The sequence below is a fragment of the Mesoplodon bidens genome (assembly GCF_964165515.1).
Source record: "Mesoplodon bidens genome assembly, chromosome: 12".
Taxonomy (NCBI): Eukaryota; Metazoa; Chordata; class Mammalia; order Artiodactyla; family Ziphiidae; genus Mesoplodon; species Mesoplodon bidens.
The window spans coordinates 73,641,964-73,662,300 of NC_138168.1; the positions used below are offsets into that span (position 1 = coordinate 73,641,964).

A 20,337-nucleotide genomic window follows, 5' to 3' on the forward strand; every position below is an offset into this window, starting at 1 on the left:
TAATTATTATATCATGCACTAGCAGTTAGCATGTAATTATTAAAATCAGGAAAATAATATTGAAACAATACAGTTATGTAATCTATAGCTCTTATGGAGATTTTGTCAATTGCCCCAATAATATCCTTTATAGAAAAAGAAAATACAAGATCATTTATTATATTCATTTGTCCTGTTTTTTTAGTCACCTTTTAATCTGGCATCATTTCTGAGTCTTTCTTTGTATTTCATGATATTGTCATTTTTGAAGAGTACTGAATAGTTATTTCATAGAATGTTCTTCCATGTGGGTTTGGCTAATATTTTCTCATGATTGGATTCAGGTTATTCATTTTGGGGAGGAATGCCACAAAAATGATGTTGAGTTTTTCTCTTTTTAAAAAAATATTTATTTTGTTGCACTGGGTCTTGGTTGCAGCAGGTGTGCTCCTTAGTTGCGGCTCAAGGGCTCCTCCATTGTGGCATGCAAACTCTTAGTTGTGTCATGCAGGTGGGATTTAGTTCCCTGGCCAGGGATGGAACCCAGGCCCCCTGCATTGGGAGTGCAAAGTCTTAACCACTGCGCCACCAGGGAAGTCCCAATATTGAGTTTTTCTTAGTACACCAAAGCAGGAAGCATATGCTGTCCATTAGTTTTTTTCTGGCAGTATTAACTCTCATCATTTGGGTGAGATGGAATCTGCAAGTGTCTCCACTGTAATGTGACTGCCCTTTGTTATTAAAAAGTATCTTGTGGAGATATACTTTGAGACTGTATAAATATTCAGCTACTTATTAAACTTTTGTCTGTTAATTTTAAGATCCATTCATAGTTCTTACCTGATCAGTTATTAATATATTGCTTGGCAAATTGATTTTCTAATTTCATCATTTCTTCTACATTTGTTAATTGTCTTTCCACTTATGAGGAAGAGCTTTCCCTTGTCTTTTATTTCTCTGTATCTATCTATCTATCTATCTATCTATCTATCTATCTATCTATCCATTCATTTATGTATCTGTGTGGATTTTTACTTATTTTATGGATTTTTACTTATTTAATAGGTTCTGATCTTTCACTATTGTTAATTATTTCTCAAGCCCCCTTAAGTTGGCTCTTGTGGGGTTTTTTTTGATATGTCCACATCATTCTTTGAACACTTCCTTGAAATATATGTACTAATTTAGAATAATAATATAAAATATTAGTTCTAGATTATAATTGTTACTGCCATCAGGAAATGCACTTCACTCTTGGATTTTATAGTCAGCCAAAAGTTCTTACCTTCTTCCACATTTCTGTAGAAAATAAAAATTGAGTTTTCTTCCTATAAAAGATGTTTGTAAAGTATAGTTTTAAAATATTACTTTTTTGTGGCTACGAAAGTAATGTTCACTGTAGCCAGGTGTAATATAAGTATTGTTAATATATAGAAAATGCCATAATATATAAAGGTGAGGTTAAAATCACCTCTAAATCAAAATCATTACTGTTAAAATGTATTTATCTTTCCAGTGTTTAAAGGAAAGTTTTGAAATAAAATGAATACCAGTGGCCTGATCCAACGGTTCATGAATATAATATTCCTTATTCAAGGACTGGATTCCAATGACTACTTGAGGTTATTGGTAGCCATGGTTTCTTTTGAACAGGTGAAAGATGTCATGAAGGATATCATGTCAGACCTGCAGCAGACCAACAGTGAGAAGATCCTGCTGAGCTGGGTGCGCCAGTCCACCAGGCCGTACAGCCAGGTCAACGTCCTCAACTTCACCACCAGCTGGACAGATGGGCTTGCCTTCAATGCCGTGCTCCACCGACATAAGTGAGTTGTGACTCTTCTTGGATGTGCAGATTTGTACAGATTTGTACCTCCTCTCTGTCCCTCCCTTACTTACTACTCCCTAAAGGCCCTTCCCACTACCGCCTCTCTCCTCTGTACATGCTCTAAGAAAACATAAAGAATAGAAATATCGTGGAAGAAAAACTACCCATCACGTCTTTGTTTCTATAGGACTTAAATGCCACAGTGCAGTGTCCATGGTTTCTTCTAGGTATTTGTAAGTTAAAAAATGTAAAATAATTCACATAGTTCAATGTGAACTAACTCATTCAGCACTAACCAGTAATATGCACAAAGAAATGTGACAGGTTTCAGCCTCCTACTTTAGTTTTACTGGAAAACTCCCAATTAAAAATAGATAAATGATTCTTTTTATGAAACCTGTGAACAGATTCTAATTATATAGTAAAATACCAAAGGACCAAAAAGAGCCACTACTCTTCTGAAGAAGAAGAGACAGGCTGAAGTACTTCCTGAACAGAAACCAAAACTAATTATGAAGCTATATTAATTGAGACTATATAGTACTATAAATAAAACACTAATATAATAATAGGCTGAAGCATATGAAATTGACAGTATTTGACTGTTTTTGATATAAATGGCAGTTTCATATAGTTCAGCCTAATGGAATAAAGAGCTCAGAAATAGCTCCATCCTGATCTACAACTGAGCCGATGTTGCAGATTAGTAGATGGTATGGAACGAATGGAAATGAGTGAATTGGATCCCTGCCTCACCATACCCTGAATAAACTCCAGATGCACCAAAGGTTTAAATGTGAAAGGCAAAATTTGTTATGTGTTTTATTCTTCTTGTAAATTATTTATTGTCTCAAGTTTTATTTCCTGTATGTTCTTTGCTGATATATGAAAATGCAGTTGACTTTTCTACATCTTATATCTGGAAACTTGTTAAATTCTTACCAAAATTTGTTACTGTAAGTTTTTTTTTTTTTTGGTAGATGACCATGAATTATAATAGTTTTTTTCCTCCCCTCCCCTCTCCTCTCCTCTCCCCTTTCCCCTTCATTTGTGCCTTGTCCTTAATACAATATCAGTTTGCATTGGTGGTAGTGAGCAGAATGTTTTGTTCTTGATAACAGAGGGCGTGGTTTTAATGTTTTACCATAAGACTGCTATTTGCTTTAGCTTTTTTTCATATACCTTTTATCTGGTTAAAAAAAAACCCATACCCCATCTTCTTCTACATCTCCTTTATCAGTTTAAGTGGGTTGCCCACTGTTTCTAGTCGGTTAAGAGATGCTATCATAAAACTTGAATTTTAGCTTAAACATTTTTCCATCTGTTACTTAATTGATTTAACAAGTATGTGTGGGGTGCCTTCTATGTGCTGGACACAGGATGTAGAGCAGAGAACAAAACAAGCAAAACTCCCAGTCTTCCTTCTTGGAATTAATGTTCAAATGGAGGGAGGTAGGCAGTTTTTTAAAAATGAAAATGTTAGTTGTGTAGCATATAGAAATGGTAAATATTGCTGAAGAAAATGCTGAAGAAAAATATGTCAGGCAAGAGGGGAGGAGGTACCTGGCATGTGGGAGGCCACTGGGTGCAGTGGTGTGAGTAAGGGGAATAATAAGAGGTGGAGTCAGAGAGGGAATGGGGCAGGTGGCGACGAGAGAGGCAAATCCCAGAAGTGTAGGTGGGTCCAAGATGCAAGAGCAGATAGAGCGCAGAGAAAATGATCAACTTTTGAGTAAGTCAGAGCAACAATAATGTCCAGTTTGTGGGATTAAAAGAAAATCAAGATAGAAATGAAATACTAGACAGTAGCTATATGGAGAGGGGTGGACAGAAATTCTCTTAGGGTCTTTTTCTTTAGGAGTATCCTGTGAAGAGATTAGAGCTGGATTTTCTATTCTGCTAAACTTGGTCTTTAATCGGAGAATTTAATCCATTAACATTATTGCGATAATTGATGTATTTAAGTTCATTCTCACCGCTTGTTTTTAACTTTTCATTGTTCTTACTTTTTTCTATATCTTCTTTTCTTTCTTGTTTTATACTGGTAAGTTCTTCTTCCCTTTTTTTTTCTTTCACTATTTGGGAAATATACCATTTCTAGTCTTTCAGTGGCTACTCCAGAATTTTAACAGACATGTTTAACCAATACAAAAACCTTAGAATGTTTTACCTGTTGTTTTCATATTTATGGATTACTTTAAAATATTATGTATTTGACAAGACTTTGGGATATAAAAGATAAACTTTTAAATTTATATTCACAAATAAAAAAGTCTAAAACTGAAATGTATTCGATAACAATAATAACTTTGTTTCCACATATTTCATCTTCACTGAATTTTATTTGCATCCTGATTTCAGACCCGATCTCTTCAGCTGGGATAGAGTTGTCAACATGTCCCCAGTTGAGAGACTTGAACATGCCTTCAGCAAGGCTCAAACTTACTTAGGAATTGAAAAGCTATTAGATCCTGAAGGTATTGTTCAGTGTTTAATTACAACCTTGATTTTTCTTTACAGTTTTGAATACTTGAAAAGCAGTGCTTTTTTCCCCCCCTTTTTTGAAAGAATTGTGAGAATTGAGGAGGTGTTTTTCCTTTTGAAATGTGGTACAAGCCATTTTATTACAGACATGGTACTTCTGTGCTTAACAATTTCTAGGATCCTTCAGGAGGAAATTCAATCACATCACTGTAGAATAGTTAATCAATACGAGCATAAGATTTAAAGTTTTAGGAAAACAGAATTATTAGATAAACAATTTAGTATTTGATTTATTTCATTAAAATGTGTTTTTGTGTGAGCTTGTATATGATGTGAAAACTTCAGTTACAAATGTTGCAGGATTGAATTCTAGACGTATTTTCATACTATGAATGAAATCTGTGACGTTATCTTAGATGATAGCTTATCTTCGAGCCTTATGGGGGAAGCTTTTAGGGAAGATTTTTAAGAAATGGGATATTGAACAAAAAAAGTAGGTAATCATCTTTACCTTTGACTCATATATTATATGAAATAGAAATTTACTGAGCTGTGGTATTGCAAAGATAATATACTAGCATTGTTTATGGGTACTAAGACAGTTATTTTATATCCAATATTGAGCAATTCACATACTTTGGACATCTAATTTAAGCTAGTTCTTATTTTCTTCCACTTTTAGATGTTGCTGTTCAGCTTCCTGACAAGAAATCCATAATTATGTATTTAACATCTTTGTTTGAGGTGCTACCTCAGCAAGTCACTATAGATGCCATCCGTGAGGTAGAGACACTTCCAAGGAAATATAAGAAAGAATGTGAAGAAGGAGAAATTAACATGCAGGTACAGGTAAATTTTTATTAATGTGTTTGACTTACCAAATTTGTTTTCTTTTAGGTACTAGATAAAAACACTTTCAGAGCATTTTTTTTCTTGACTGAGAACGTTTTGGTTTCTCAGCATCAGAAGTTCCGTTTATCAGTTGGCATGCTGTCACACATCACCAGCATGTAATGGAGAACCATAACTTTACTGATTTTACTTTTTTTTTTTTTTTTTGCGATACGCGGGCCTCTCACTGTTGTGGCCTCTCCCGTTGCGGAGCACAGGCTCCGGACGCGCAGGCTCAGCAGCCATGGCTCATGGGCCCAGCTGCTCCGCGGCACGTGGGATCTTCCCGGACAGGGGCACGAACCCGCGTCCCCTGCATCAGCAGGCGGACTCTCAACCATTGAGCCACCAGGGAAGCCCTGATTTTACTTTTTAAGAAGGAAAATATATTATTTCATACAGCAAGGCTAAAGTTAGAGTCTAGGATTGTGATCATGCTTCTGCATAACATGCTTAAGGACCTATGTTTTTCTATCATCTGGTCATCTTTTATCACTCTTGTCCTGTACTGAAGGTGGTTTTTCTCATGTCAGCTTAGTTCTGTTCTAAGTACTAAGTTTTAAAATTATTTTGCCATTAAAAAGTGGATTTGTACCATTATATTCTCACAAGGGCCATCAAAATGTAAGGTTTTCCCTTTCTTTTAGGAGGAATAATTTTTTTTTTTTTTTTTTTTTTTTGCGGTACGCGGGCCTCTCACTCTTTCGGCCTCTCCCGTTGTGGAGCACAGGCTCCGGACGCACAGGCTCAGCGGCCATGGTTGACGGGCCCAGCTGCTCCGCGGCATGTGGGGTCCTCCCGGATCGGGGCACGAACCCACGTCCCCTGCATCGGCAGGCGGACTCTCAACCACTGCGCCACCAGGGAAGCCCTAGGAGGAAAAATTGATAATATGTTACTTGGTGAGTTTTTCACTTAAGGGCTGACAGTGGTTTTATTCATCAGGATATAAATGAGGATCCTTTTTTTTCAGGAGATATAAATAAAGTCATGAAATTTTCTTCCTGAATAATCCTGCCTTGAATCAATCCGTATTTTACCTTATTCTGTTTTAGTCTAACCAGTTCTCATAATTCATAAAATGAGAGAATCTTTACAGTGGGATGAGACCTTAAAAGTCATTTGGTCTAACATTTATCAACAAAACAGGCAAAAGGTACACATGGATTTCAAAGTGATAAGAAATACATTTTAGAGAGGCAGAAAGCATGGGCTTTCAAGCTTAAATTCCATCCCTGTTGCTTCTTGTTTTGGGTTGGTTACTTACCCTCTCATCCTCAGTTTTATTGCAAAATCTGGGTAAAACCACCCACTTTATAAAGTTAATAAGTTTGAAGTATCTAAAATGATGTTAATAAGCACTCAGCAAGCAGCAGATATTATTATTATAATTTTTCCTTCTCACTTTGTTTAGGTATTATCATTCATTTTTATTCAACAAGATTTTTTTTCAAACGTTAGTGATAATGATAATGGTCTTGAATTGGCATAGCATTTTCTTTTTTCTTCTCCAAGGTTCAAAGGACTTATTTCAGGTTTTCTTTGGGTAGTAGGTACCACTTCTTTTATTTTCTCCATTTCAAAAAACTATGATTTACAGAAAAAGAAAAAAGCTTAGAGGAAAAGAAGGCAAGAGATGGGGCCAGATCGTGAACCAAGGACTCTTTTTAGTAGTTTTGAGGATCAAGTGATATTGAGGAAAAGCCCTAATGTTTTATCATTGAATGTTTGCTGAGAAGCATTTGTCTCTAGTAGTGTAGTTATTATGCTGCATTAATGATGCATCCTTTTCAGTGGCTCAAAAAATCTTCGGAGTTTGCCTTTTGGTGTTAGAATCATTTTTTCATTGGATTGGGGTTCCTTTTGTTAGAAAGATGGAATATTCTACTTCTTATAGTGAAGGCTATTCTCTTTTAAAAAGAAGGGAGATTTCATTTGCCTTTCATGGTGTGTAGATAAAATAATCACTTCTGTTTAGGGCTCGGGGTGACATGATAAGAATTGCAGAAGCCATTTGCTGTTTGATTAAGAGCAAGTATTGGGACTTCCCTGGTGGCGCATTGGGTGGGAATCTGCCAGCTAATGTAGGGGATGTGAGTTCGAGCCCTGGTCCGGGAAGATCCCACATGCCGCAGAGCAACTAAGCCCTGTGTGCCACCGCTACTGAGCCTGTGCTTTGGAGCCCACGAGCCACAACTACTGAGCCCGCATGCCACAACTACTGAAGCCTGTGCGCCTGGGGCCTGCGCTCTGCACCAAGGGTGGCCACCGTAATGAGAAGCCTGCGCACCGCAACTAAAGAAGGCCCGCGTGCAGCAACGAAGACCCAACACAGCCAAAAATAAATAAATAAATACATTTATTAAAAAAAAAACCCAGCAGGTGTATTAATATTAACCTTTTCATTAATGCTTTCATTAATGCCTTAGAGGTTGAATTAAGTTAATTGGAGAGATGAAACGTGGTCAAGTTGTAATCATCTACTGTTTGACATATCTTGCCATCCTCTACTTTCCTGAGAACACTAATAGCCAGACTTCCTCTCTTGCTCTTTCTACAGACATGTGCTGTAGAGCATTAGGTGGTCAGCAAAGAATTCCTGAATTTCTCTTTAGATTAATCTCTCAGTTGAAAGTCTCCTCTTGTATGTGAATGAATACCTTCTGAACACCTGCATTTAGATAATGCCTTCCACTTCCCACCTCATAGATCCTAGTGCCTGTCTAAATGACCTTTGGCTGGTCACTAACTTTCCTAGTTCTCAGAATTCCTCATTAGAATATCGAGGTTTGATACTAAATGACCTCCAGGATTATTGTGGCTTTCCAGTTTTGGGGTTTTAGGTCCAGAACTTAACTCATTTTCCCTTCTCTGTCTTTGGCACCATCTCTCTCCTAATCATCCATCATTTCATCTGTGGGCTCACTGATTCATTGGTTTTAACTCCTGCATGTTGTTTACCGGGTCCATTTGGATTCTTCCTCCAGAATATCTTTGGTGTGTGTTTTCCTTCTATTCCAACCCTCATACTAATTAAACACCTCATCTCCTCTTGTGGTTTACAAGGCCCAGCCCACCGCCCCAACTCATCTCAGGCCACTGCACGCCAGTCGTGGTGGACTTTCTTCCTCTCCTTCCCCAAGATTCTTGTACGTGTGGGTTGGTCTCTGTGAAACGCACCTCCACCCACTGTTTGCATGGCAAGCTTCCCATCTTTCCTCAATTTCAATGGAACTTTTTCAGAGAAGACTTCCCTGATTAACATAATTGAAATCCAACCCTACACACACACACACACACACACACACACACACTCACACACTCAGTTTCTTGCTGTCACAGTATTTTTGTAAACTATGTTAAGAATTTTAAATTGTATCTTAAGAGCATTGAGAAAGCAGTGAAAGATTTTAAGCAGGGAATTCTTATGATGTGATTACATTTTCCAAACATCATTCTGGCTGCTCTGTGAGAAGTGGGTGGTGGCCGTAGCAGTCTGGGGAGCAGCAGGGAAGCAGAGACACTGGTAGCAGGCTGTTGCAGTGCTGAGGACAAACGGTTGTTGTGAAGATGGAAAGGCCTGGATGGATTTGAGATGAATTTTGAAGGTAGGAATTGCTTATACGTATGTATCAAATGTGGGTGGTAAAAGCTAGAGACCAAGGCTGGCTCCCTGATTTTTAGCTGGAGGGGTCAAGTGCATGGAGAAGGCATTTACTGAAATGGGAAGCATGAAGAGCTTTGGGGGGAAAAAGTAGGGTTTAAATACTGACAATGTTTGATGTGCCTATGAGACATTGAAGTGGAGATGTTAAGGAAGTAGGACATAGGAGTTTGGAGTTTGGGGCCAGAAATATAAAGGTAAGTGTTTGCAGGATGTAGATGGTTCTTTAAATCCAATGGGAATGGATGAAACCATGCAGGCAGAGTACATAGAAGAAAAAAGGGCCCTGGACTTAATTTTGAGGAGCTTCATTACTTACATGTTGGCAAATGCTGTTGAACTAGGAGGAAAGCCAAGATGGTGATTTTGAAGCAGGGAAAGGAGAGCTTCAAGAGGGTGGGGACTGGTCACATGTAGGGAATGCCACTGAAAGCTTAAGGAACATAAGGTGACCGGACCTCCGGGTTTGCTTGGAACAGTTCTGGTTTATGTGTGTTGTTCCAGTACTGTTGATTATCAAAAATGCTCTGGTTTTTTTGTTAATTACATGGTCATCCTAAAGATGATGCTAGAAAAGTGGATTTGTCAATGAGAAGGTTATTGGTAACACTGGCAAAAGCTTTTCCAGGTGTGTGGTGGGGACCAGTGCCTAATCAACATGAAAGGGAGTGTTAACAAATGTAGCTGTTAAATACATGAGCATTTCTTATGTTGTTCTCTATATGTTTGTGTATGTTTGAGATAGTACATAAAAACTGTGGATGAGAGGTGATAAAGTGGAGACAGGCTGTAGGCAAATTTTAAAGAATTTTTGCTCTGGAAGGGAACAAATGAATGAGAGAGGTGGTAGGTTTGGTTATATGACTCTAAAGTATATAAGAAAATACTCCACTGCCTAGAAGGAGCTTGGAATAACTTATTCCACGGACTCTTCAAAAAAAAAGACCAGCTAGTAAACGAGAGGGCAGCTGCCTCAAAAAAATATCACCAGTACGACAGCCTGTATGTGTGGCTGTCTTTCAGTGTCTAAAATGCAATTCAGTAAAAGCATTTAACTAGGGTCAAAGCAGGATTCTAATCTCTGTCTCTTTAAATGACATCCATCCTTCAAGGCCCAACAGGTTCCAGATCCTCTATGAAACTTTCCTATTTTAGCCCTTGGTGAATTCAAATAGCATTCCTTGTTTGCACTCATGGAATTTATAACTTTGTTAATAGCCTTTTTATTTTTGTTCAGAAGTGATTCATGTGGGTTATTTGTCTCTTCCCAGCTATATTAGAATGTCCCTGAGTACAGAATCCATGAGTGATGCAGCTTTTGTACTCTTTGCCATCCTAGCATTAATAAATGCATTCTATGTCACGGCGTTGCTCACCTAGCTCCTGAGAATCAGGTGGATGCCTAAGACACGTGGTGCCTACCTTAGTTTCTCCATCCAGTGTGTCTTTGTTGAACACCTTCTGGTCTTCACAGCGTTTGTGAGTTTTCTTGGCTTTGTTTTTATAGAGCTCAGCGCCAGAGGAGGAACAAGAGGGTCCCCGAGCTGAAACCCCCAGCACTGTCACCGAGGTTGACATGGATCTGGACAGCTATCAGATAGCACTGGAGGAAGTGCTGACCTGGTTGCTTTCTGCCGAGGACACTTTCCAGGAGCAGGATGACATTTCCGATGATGTTGAAGAAGTCAAAGACCAGTTTGCAACCCACGAAGTAAATAATCTATAGCTGATGAGCAGGATATATGTGCCATGGTGCCTGTGCCTTAATCAGGCGCTGAACCCTGATGTTTGTTGTTTACTGAATTCTGCTCCACAGAAAGGTCATGGCATATTTTAAGAATTGTGATATTTAAATAGGGCTTTGTTACAGAATTGGTGTGGGTGATTTAACTGTGCACTGGAATTAGATTCCAGATTTTAATCTTACCGTAATTTGCAGATTCTGTGAAGCCACTGACAAAAAAATCAGTGCATAGTACTGCTTGTTTCTGAAGTGTATTGTTATAGTTAAAACACAAAATGGCTAATTAATACACCAAATCTTTAGATTTGAATGTTCCCCAGGAAGTGATTATTTTTATTTATTGTATGATTAAGAAAACTCATATCCACTATTCCTGTGTAATTTTATATATTGAAAATTCCCTACTATTTCAGGGCTATATTGCAGTGTAGTGATTGGATTATGTGAAGAATTCTTTTGATTAAGTAGTTTCTTGGTGTTGATATATTAATTGGCAGGTCTGATTTGCTGTTTTGGTTTGAAAATAATAGAAATGGTCATTTTCTTTAAGCAGTTTCTCTTGGGTGAGCATGGTGGTTTATTTACTATATCTTTTCATAATTCCACGTTCACGACCTAACAGTAGCATAATCAGCATTTACTTAAAAATAGCTGGTGTTATCACATGTAACATTGTCCTCTTTGATCAATTCTTTTTCCTTCAGGCAGTTGCTTATTCCCTATATTCAGAGCTTAACAAATTGGACCAAAGTCTTATTTATTTGCACTCTACATGGTTACTTTTTCTCACAGCATTAATATTTAGACATTAACAATTTATTAAGATTTTTCTTCTTCACTGAGCAGCTCACAAATCATAATGATGTACCTTCTCAGGCTTTTATGATGGAGCTGACGGCGCACCAGAGCAGTGTGGGCAATGTCCTGCAGGCAGGAAACCAGCTGATAACACAAGGAACTCTGTCAGATGAAGAGGAGTTTGAGATTCAGGAACAGATGACCCTGCTGAATGCCAGATGGGAGGCTCTAAGGGTGGCAAGTATGGACAGACAGTCCCGGTGAGTGGAAGCTCAGAAAGGAACACTGTGCCATAGACTGCATTGCCCAGTTTAGCACAAGTAGAAGTCTGCATGTCTGTGAGAACCAGATCACCAGAGAACTTGCCTTGTAAAATTTTGACTCTTTTCTTTACGTAGTGTTGCTGGGATTTTGTATGATCTTTATGTCCCCTCTGATATGTTAACCAAATGAAAAGGTAAAAGTTGTAATACAGAAATTAGCAAAGACATTTAATATGGACTTCGCAGTATTAAAATTGGCTAACCATTAATTCTGATACGAAGACAGGACTATGTTATATTTATCCCCAATTCTATTTTTTAACATTTATTTTTAAACATCTTTATTGGAGTATAATTGCTTTACAATGGTGTGTTGGTTTCTGCTTTATAACAAAGTGGATCAGCTATATGCATACATATATCCCCATATCTCTTCCCTCCTGGGTCTCCCTCCCACCCTCCCTATCCCACCCCTCTAGGTGGTCACAAAGCACTGAGCTGATTTCCCTGTGCTATGTGGCTGCTTCCCACTAGCTATCTATTTTACATTTGGCAGTGTATATAAGTCCATGCCACTCTCTCACTTCGTCCCATGTAACATTTTTTAAAGTATTTTTTTCCCCATGGTTCGTTTTGTTTCGTGTATTGTGCGTTCAGGAGCAAACTGCATTCCATGGCAATTTCCACCTATTTAATAGGCAGGAATTCCTGACTGAAGAAACAATGATTCTGATACAAATAGTGGGTGCTGTTATTTGCATTCTTTGACTGCATTTAATTGACTCCATTTAGGAAGAAAGTAATTTTTTTTTTTTTTTGCTGGTTTCTGTATTTAAAGACCAAATGCTACTTTAAATGGTTAGAGAAGAATGTGTTCCCTGCCCCATTTCTTTGCTGCCTGGAGTGTGTATTTACTGTTGCAAAGGGAAGGAGGAGTGGGAATAATGCTGTGTTCCCCTCGGACAGGCTGCACGATGTGCTCATGGAACTGCAGAGGAAGCAACTACAGCAGCTCTCTGCCTGGTTAACACTCACAGAAGAACGCATTCAGAAGATGGAAACTTGCCCCCTAGATGATGACTTAAAATCTCTACAAAAGCTGCTAGAAGATCATAAAGTAAATCTGGCTCATATTTCTTTTATACCTTATCAAATATGAAAAAGCAGCACTTAGCATTCTCAGGAGCCGATGGCTTCTATCATTAGTGCAGAGATGGGATACTTCTTCAGTGTGCTCTTTTATTCAGCAGCCTGTAGGATAGAGTGCATGGGGATGTGAGTTTTCTGAGCCAGGGATGAAAGCACAGGTACAATTTTATGTGGGTATGTGTAGTTTTCTTATGAAAGTACATAGTGTTCATAAGATTCTCAGGGTTTTTTTTTTTTTGGACCTATGAGTGGTTAAGAATCCTAGGGTGTTGCATGAATGCAGTGTGTCGGGAAATAAGGAAACCCTCAGATGGATCTCTACCTAATCCTTTCAGGAAAGTTATTGCTTCTTCTCCTAGGTGAAGATTCAAAATTTGGTGGGAGATTTAATTTGGTCACAAATTTAAGAGATAACTTTTCATAGTCAAGGAAAGGTAGAGTAAAATAGGCTGTCTGTGAACTGAAGAATTTTATTTTTCAATGAAATATCTAGATAACTGATAAATAAAGCTTTAGGGATACATGAAACACAAAAACTCAAGGCATCTGATGACACTATTGGTAGTGTTTGAATAAATTACCTATATACATATGTGTTGTGACCTGCAATGCTCTTCCCATGGAAGAAGTGGGAAGAGAAATTGTCTGTATACCCCTAATTGCTTTCCTGGGTAACAAATCAGAACAGCTTCTGACTATCAAATAGCATTTGACTTATCTGTCACTTTATACCATGTTGCACTAGATAAAATAATCTCTGACTATGTGTATTCAAGTTTGGGACTTTATTGACTTAATGATTCTATATTCTTAATTCCTACTATAGGCGCTCAACTTGTTTATGGGACGCCTGTTTTCTTTTTCTTTTGGCCAAAACTTGGAATAAAAATAATAAAAGTGATGACATCCCATTTGCAATCTGTTATGACATTGCATTTTCAAACTGCTTTGGTGCATAATGAAATGTAAAGATGTATAATGGGTTTGTTTCATTAGTAGAACACTTAGGCTAATGATGATTGGAGATTTAAACACAATGCCTCATTAGGTGTCCTTAATTACTATTGACAACTGAGTGGATTTTAAATAGGTAAATGGGAAAGAGTAGACATAATGCTTTATCTTAATTTTTTCTCTAGAGTTTGCAAAATGATCTTGAGGCTGAACAGGTGAAGGTAAATTCTCTAACTCACATGGTGGTGATTGTTGATGAAAACAGTGGCGAGAGTGCTACAGCTATTCTGGAAGATCAATTACAGGTAAGGACCCTGTAAAGTAGGATTTTCCCAAGGGACCTGTGGTCTGAGCCCCAGTTGCACATCGCCCCTATTCTTCCTGTTCAGTCTCACTGTTTATTTAGAATCATAGAACAATCTTCTTTAGGTTGTACTTCCCAGTTGAGATTCCACAGCATGGGGGTTTATAGGAGAACCTAGGTATCATTCCTTTACTTCAGCCCTCGGGGAATGGTTGGGGCCGCTTGTGGTCCACAGCTACCTTGGGCATATGAATAAGATGTGGAAGCATAAGAACTGATCTCAACAAGTGGTCCACAGACTTCTTGCTCAGAATCACTTGACGAATTTGTTAAGATGCATATTTCTGGGCTCTACGCAGACCTAAGTCGCTGGGAGTGGGGCCCAGTGAATATATTAAAAAAAATGTAAAGTTTGAGAATTTCAGCCGTGTGGGATTTAATAACCCTGTTTCTTTGGTAGATCAATGTGTGAATGTCAACCCCAGTTTTGGGAACCTTGCTTCTTTTTGCTCAGTGACTATAGTGTATCTTTACAAGTCTTTATAAAGAGAGTTTTTGGTTGACAGTTAACTCTTGAAAACTTGGGGTTAGGGGCACTGACCTCTCAAGTGGTTGAAAATCCAAGTATAACTTTTTACTTCCCCCAAACTTAACTACCAATAGCCTATTGTTGACTGGAGGTGTTACTGGTTACAAACAGTCCATTAGGACATATTGGGTTGGCCAAAAAGTTCGTTCAGTTTTAAGGAAAAATAAAAGACACACTTTTCATTTTCACCAAGAACTTTATTGAACAACGTATTTATCAACTGAATGAACTTTTTGGCCAACCCAATATTTTGTGTTATATGCATATCTACAGATGTTTTATGCATTCATGAATACCTAACTTTTTCTTAATTTTTTCGATATCCCTAGGTTATGTGCTTCGTCTTTATTTCAAATTGTCACAAATCTCCAAAATTTTTTCCAGTGTATTTATTGAAAACAATCCAAGTATGAGTGGACCTGCAGCTCAAACCCCTGTTGTTCAAGGGTATTTTACTTAAACAATACTTGGATTATCTGATACAATGTTGCCAGCTGATGATTTTTAGTAACTTTCAGACTATAAATTATCATATGAAATTCTTTTTCTTTTGTATCATTTAAAATTAGCCAGTGGTTTTGAGCCTTTGGTGCAGTAGTATTTAGTTATTACAGTAATCTGAGAGGTAGGCATTCATGTCTTGCCTATTTAATAGTGAGGAAATTCAGAGGTTTAAGTAGGCGATGAGTTTTCATGCTGAGACAACAGACCTGTCTTCTGGCTCTGCATTCTCTACCCTTTGAGCTATGCAAAGCTTACTCTGGTATTAAATATTGAAATAAGATAATAGTAATTAAATAATTATTGCTCCCAAGTAAGTAATGAAGAAATAAAATTTACAATTTGTTAATCATTATTTATAAAGCGGTAATAAAATAATTTTTGGGAAAGTCATCATGAAGAACGATTTTTTAAAACTAATCAAATTTATTTAGTTAATTTTGCTAATACTTGTAATATTCTGTTGCTAAGTTTTGTGGAATTTTCTATGGGTCATGCAATGTAAACAGAAAAAATCAATTAAGTATTTTTTTCACAGAAATTCTCTCATTCAAAACATAGTTTTTATAAATTAAATTTTTTTCCATAATTTTGGTACTACAGATGAAAATTGTCTTGGCATGTAAAAGGTGGTTAAAAAACAATTGATGCATTGAATTTTGTCTTAAAGATAATTATAGCCTGAAAAAAATGGAAGCACTGAAAATAGATGTTTGCTTTATTTCGAAGGTATATGTGAAACTGTCAAATTCTCATATAAAAACCACAATAAAATGGAAAAGAGCGGGAATTTGGGGTCAGAAGTTACAGGATGGAGTTCTAATTGTGCCACTTTCTAGCTATGTAGTGTGAAATAATTAAATTCTATGGAAATTAGTTTTTCTCATCTATAAATTTATAGGATTCATCTGTATTACTTAAAGCAGCTTTCATAAAAAATCTTTTTCATAAATTGCTACTCCGTAATAGAGAACGAAGGATGTCAAGAATTTCTTTAAGGATTGTGTTAATTATCTCTTAGGACTTTGTTGACAAAGGATGGTTTCTTCCTTTTCTAGAAACTTGGTGAACGTTGGACAGCCGTGTGCCGATGGACTGAAGAACGTTGGAACAGGTTACAGGAAATCAACATTCTGTGGCAGGAATTACTGGAAGAACAGGTAGGTAGCTGTTATCCATAACGGGCAAAATAAGTGGTGGAAAGTAAACCCATCATTAATTATGGCATTAGAATAAAGTCTTGTTTATTTTTCTTCAAAAGGAAAATTTACAAATATTTATTGTGTTAAAAGTCAGCTTTGTATCCACTTTATCATGCAGTTTATTCATAGAGATTGCATTATATATTAGCTCCATTGTGATAATAATTTGACTTTGTTCATTACTGAGAATGTTAGTATTTAGATATGCTTCTTTTAGGATTTGCTTGACATAATTTTTACTGCATTTGTGTTGGGTAATGTATTTGAACTTGTATCCATACAGCCTAGCATATGGTTTGTGCTCAGTACATAATGATAAATGAATCCATTCAATACTTTGTGAACTTTAAACCACAAGAATTTTTCGTGATTTTTCATCAGGATAACTACTGAAATTAATAAGAAAATATTATTTAACAACACCATTGATTGAACACTTAGTTAATTTTTTTTTTTCACTGAGGATTAACATAGAAAATGAACCTTTGCTGCAAAGCTGCCACTTTAACTTTTCAGTCTGAGTGGTGGCCCTTTGCCCATCTTCATCCTTCCAGAAAAGCAACCGTCAAAACAGAATACAAATAAGCAAGACTTTTCTTCAAAATGCCAAAGAGTTGTGGTGTAGAAAATAAGCAGATACTCTGTTCCCACTTCTCAGTGTCCATTGTGAGTCTTTTAAATGCATTTCATTTCCATCCACAAAAAGCGACTATATTCTTTTCATGGAATAAAAACAGCTGTATGATGTTTTGTGATTTACTAAATATGGTGGCAGAGAGAACATCTTAAAAAGCAGGTTGTTGCAAAAAAATAAAAATAAAAATAAAAGCAGGTTGCAAAATTTGTCCCAGTGAAGTTGTAAGTTACTGCCACCTGCCCCCAAGACCAGAATTGTCCTATTAAGAATCACATAATGGACCTGATTCTGATTTCTGAAATACTTACATTTCGCTTTACAAAGATTTAAATTTACTTAGTCCTTTTATTCAGGCCAATGAGTCACGTAGAATAATTAAAATTTTATTTCATTAATGATTGTGGGAGACATTGATTGCTAGGGAACCATTGTGTTACTCATCTAAGTAAAATAATTTAAAATTTGGAAAGAATCAAAATTTGGTAATTAAAAGTATTTAAAAATAGAGAGTGGCTGGGATTTTGGCCATTTATTACCTTAGGTTTAAAAATGACCTTTGAATGGCCTTCTGTTAGTGATATGGAAGAAGAAATTGTGTTAAAATGTAGAACTGAAGCCAACATTGGTACTTAATTGATAATTTGCTGTTAAAGAGAATGAGACCAATCAACTGTGTCTGAATTAGAAAATCTTTCAAGGGATTATTGTTCACTCAGTTGCAGAGGCTTTAAGATAGAAATGGGCTCTGAGAATTAGTTCAAAATTTCTGCAGCATAAGCCAAGTGTGGCAAGCAAGGTATTCTGTGATTGACTTTAACCTACCTTTCCAAACTTAACTTTCCCTCAGTCCTTCCATGTACCCAGTGCTCATATCCTGAATTCCCAGTTTGTAGCCCATTCCTAGACTGTCAAGACCACGAGAGTAGTGCTGGTTCTTTTTCACTTCTCTATTCCCAATGCATGGTGCATCATAGGTTGCTTATGGGTTTTGTTGTATTGTTTTCATGTTTTTGGAAGAGCGAACTGGTTTTCTAGCCTCTGTGTTTTTAAGTTCTTCCTCGGAATGCCTTTTTACCCATCTCTTTAGTTTTAAGTTCTCCCCACCTGTTACCAACCCTTTTGAGTCCGGCTCCTACAAGGGCCCTCTTGCCCAGTGATGCTCGAGCCAATAGAATGAAACCTAGTTTGGTTCAGAAGCAAAGGAAAGTTTTATTCTTTTTTTTTTTTTTAATTTTTTTTTGGCTGCGTTGGGTCTTCATTGCTGCATGCAGGCTTTCTCTAGTTGTGGCGAGTGGGGGCTACTCTTGGTTGCAGTGTGCAGGCTTCTCATTGCAGTGGCTTCTCTTGTTGTGGAGCACGGGCTCTAGGCGCGCGGGCTTCAGTAGTTATGGCACGTGGGCTCCATAGTTGTGGCTCGCGGGCTCTAGAGCGCAGGCTCAGTAGTTGTGGCACACGGGCTTAGCTGCTCCGTGGCATGTGGGGTCTTCCCGGACCAGGGCTTGAACCCGTGTCCCCTGCATTGGCAGGCAGATTCTTAACCACTGCGCCACCAGGGAAGTCCGAAAGTTTTATTCTTCGAGGAAAGAATGGAGAGGAGTGAGCTTGCGCTCTAGAGTCCATGCTCTCCCCAGCAATCATTGGCGGGGCTGCTTTAGAGGGTTCTTCTTGGCGGGGAGGGGGTGGAGTTCTCGCGGGTCTGGTGCAGGTGTGTTGCTCATGGCTCCAGATTACAGTGCTGGGCGCAGCCTCTCTGCACATGGCCTGCTGCCGCCGTCTTGGACTGAGGTGTCGTGCCTGGCACTTCTGCACACCGGCTGCGGAGCTGAGATGTTGGGCATGGTGGGTCTCCTCTGGGAACCAATCCACCTTGTTAGGTGCAAGGACTCTGCACACTGCCCCCTATAGGCAAGTGAAACTAGACTAAGCACAAAAGAGGAGGTTAGAATTTATCACCTAGATTCCGCCTTATTTTTCCCGGTACCCCAGTGAGCTTTGCCAGTGACATATCCATCTAGGACCACGAAGTCACCTATAAACTCCCTCCCCCTCCCCAGTGTTTCAGAACTGTAAGCAATCTCTTTGTGGTGTCTGCACTTTCTAACTGGTGGCACAGTTATTTTTGTGCGTATCTTATCACTCTTACTACATTGAAGACAGGATCCATGTTTGTCTTGTATTTTCTAATCTTTGTCCTTTTTTTGGTGGAATATAAAGGCAGAGAATGGTTGTTAATCAAACTGATAAATAAAACAACTAGAGAAAGAGTTGATTCCAAACACAGAACCAAGAATTTTCCCCCTCAACTCTATAGAAAAAGGTTTCTGTGGTAAATACTACATTTTGGGAAAAATTATCCCAATGCAGCCATTTTTGTTGTTTTTACTCCTCCTTCATGTTTATCTCCCTACTTTACTAAATATCTTCTGCCCAAAAGACATGCATCACTGGCCAATGAAGTTTAAAGATCTTTATATTGACTTTGGACTATCCTCAAACTTTGTCCTCTAGTCATAATTGCTGTCAAATCTGGAGCATTGATGTGGTTGTCCTGCAAGATGCATGAAAAAACCATTGGCTTCAGGGTGTGGTTCTTTGATCTGGCTCTGCAGTTAACAAGCCAAGAGATCTTGGACATATAATTTGGCTTCTCTCTGTTTCTTCCCTAAAATGAGGGGCTGAGACAAGAAAATCTCTGACCTTCCCTCTGCATCTAGAGAGTTATAAAGTGATTCTTTTGGAGACTTGGATAGTTGGATTTAGCTTTTTAGACCCACCTACCTCCCTGAGAATTAGGTTTAGTTATCCAGGAGTGGGGCTAATTTCAGGTCGATCTGTTGCAAATCTGAGAAGGGTAATATCTTAAAGAAAGATGCCTTCCTGGGTCATTCATGCCTCAGGCTTAGGTGTTTGAAGTCCTTCTTATACCAGATGTGGATAAGCCTCTAGTAACATAAAAATTGGAGAATCTGGAACTTGATTTAATTGAATTACCAAATGATTCCCTAAATATATTTCTAACTTTTATTATTATTTGTAGTGCTTGCTGAAAGCATGGTTAACTGAAAAAGGAGAGGCTTTAAATAAAGTCCAGACGAGCAACTTCAAAGACCAAAAGGAACTAAGTATCAGTGTTCGACGACTGGCTGTAAGTGATGTCATTGTCAGCATCTGTCTTGTAAGCCTGTGATATCTTACTGTTTTATATCAACGGTTAATACAATTTAGTGAATAGACTCATTACCTAACTCTGGAATGCTGCCATGTAATGATCTAGAACCAGGAGTCTTATGTTTTAGCTTGAGGGAATTAATTGCAAGGCAGGTGAATTTTACAATACAATATACATGTTT

General features: G+C 37.9%; 1 protein-coding gene across 8 annotated transcripts in view; it reads left to right on the forward strand.

The window, feature by feature from the left end:
* The window catches only part of UTRN (utrophin), a 525,852-nt gene that overhangs the window by 127,497 nt on the left and 378,018 nt on the right, over positions 1 to 20,337 (forward strand). For 6 of the 8 annotated variants that reach the window (XM_081250822.1, XM_081250827.1, XM_081250824.1 and 3 more), the window contains 9 exons: positions 1,633 to 1,805; positions 4,169 to 4,284; positions 4,974 to 5,140; positions 10,354 to 10,557; positions 11,467 to 11,648; positions 12,618 to 12,768; positions 13,940 to 14,059; positions 16,207 to 16,308; positions 20,025 to 20,132. In XM_081250822.1, coding sequence (XP_081106948.1) covers positions 1,633 to 1,805; positions 4,169 to 4,284; positions 4,974 to 5,140; positions 10,354 to 10,557; positions 11,467 to 11,648; positions 12,618 to 12,768; positions 13,940 to 14,059; positions 16,207 to 16,308; positions 20,025 to 20,132 — 1,323 coding nt within the window. The remainder of the gene's footprint in view (positions 1 to 1,632; positions 1,806 to 4,168; positions 4,285 to 4,973; positions 5,141 to 10,353; positions 10,558 to 11,466; positions 11,649 to 12,617; positions 12,769 to 13,939; positions 14,060 to 16,206; positions 16,309 to 20,024; positions 20,133 to 20,337) is intronic. The other 2 variants (XM_081250825.1, XM_081250828.1) reach the window with 1 other exon arrangement.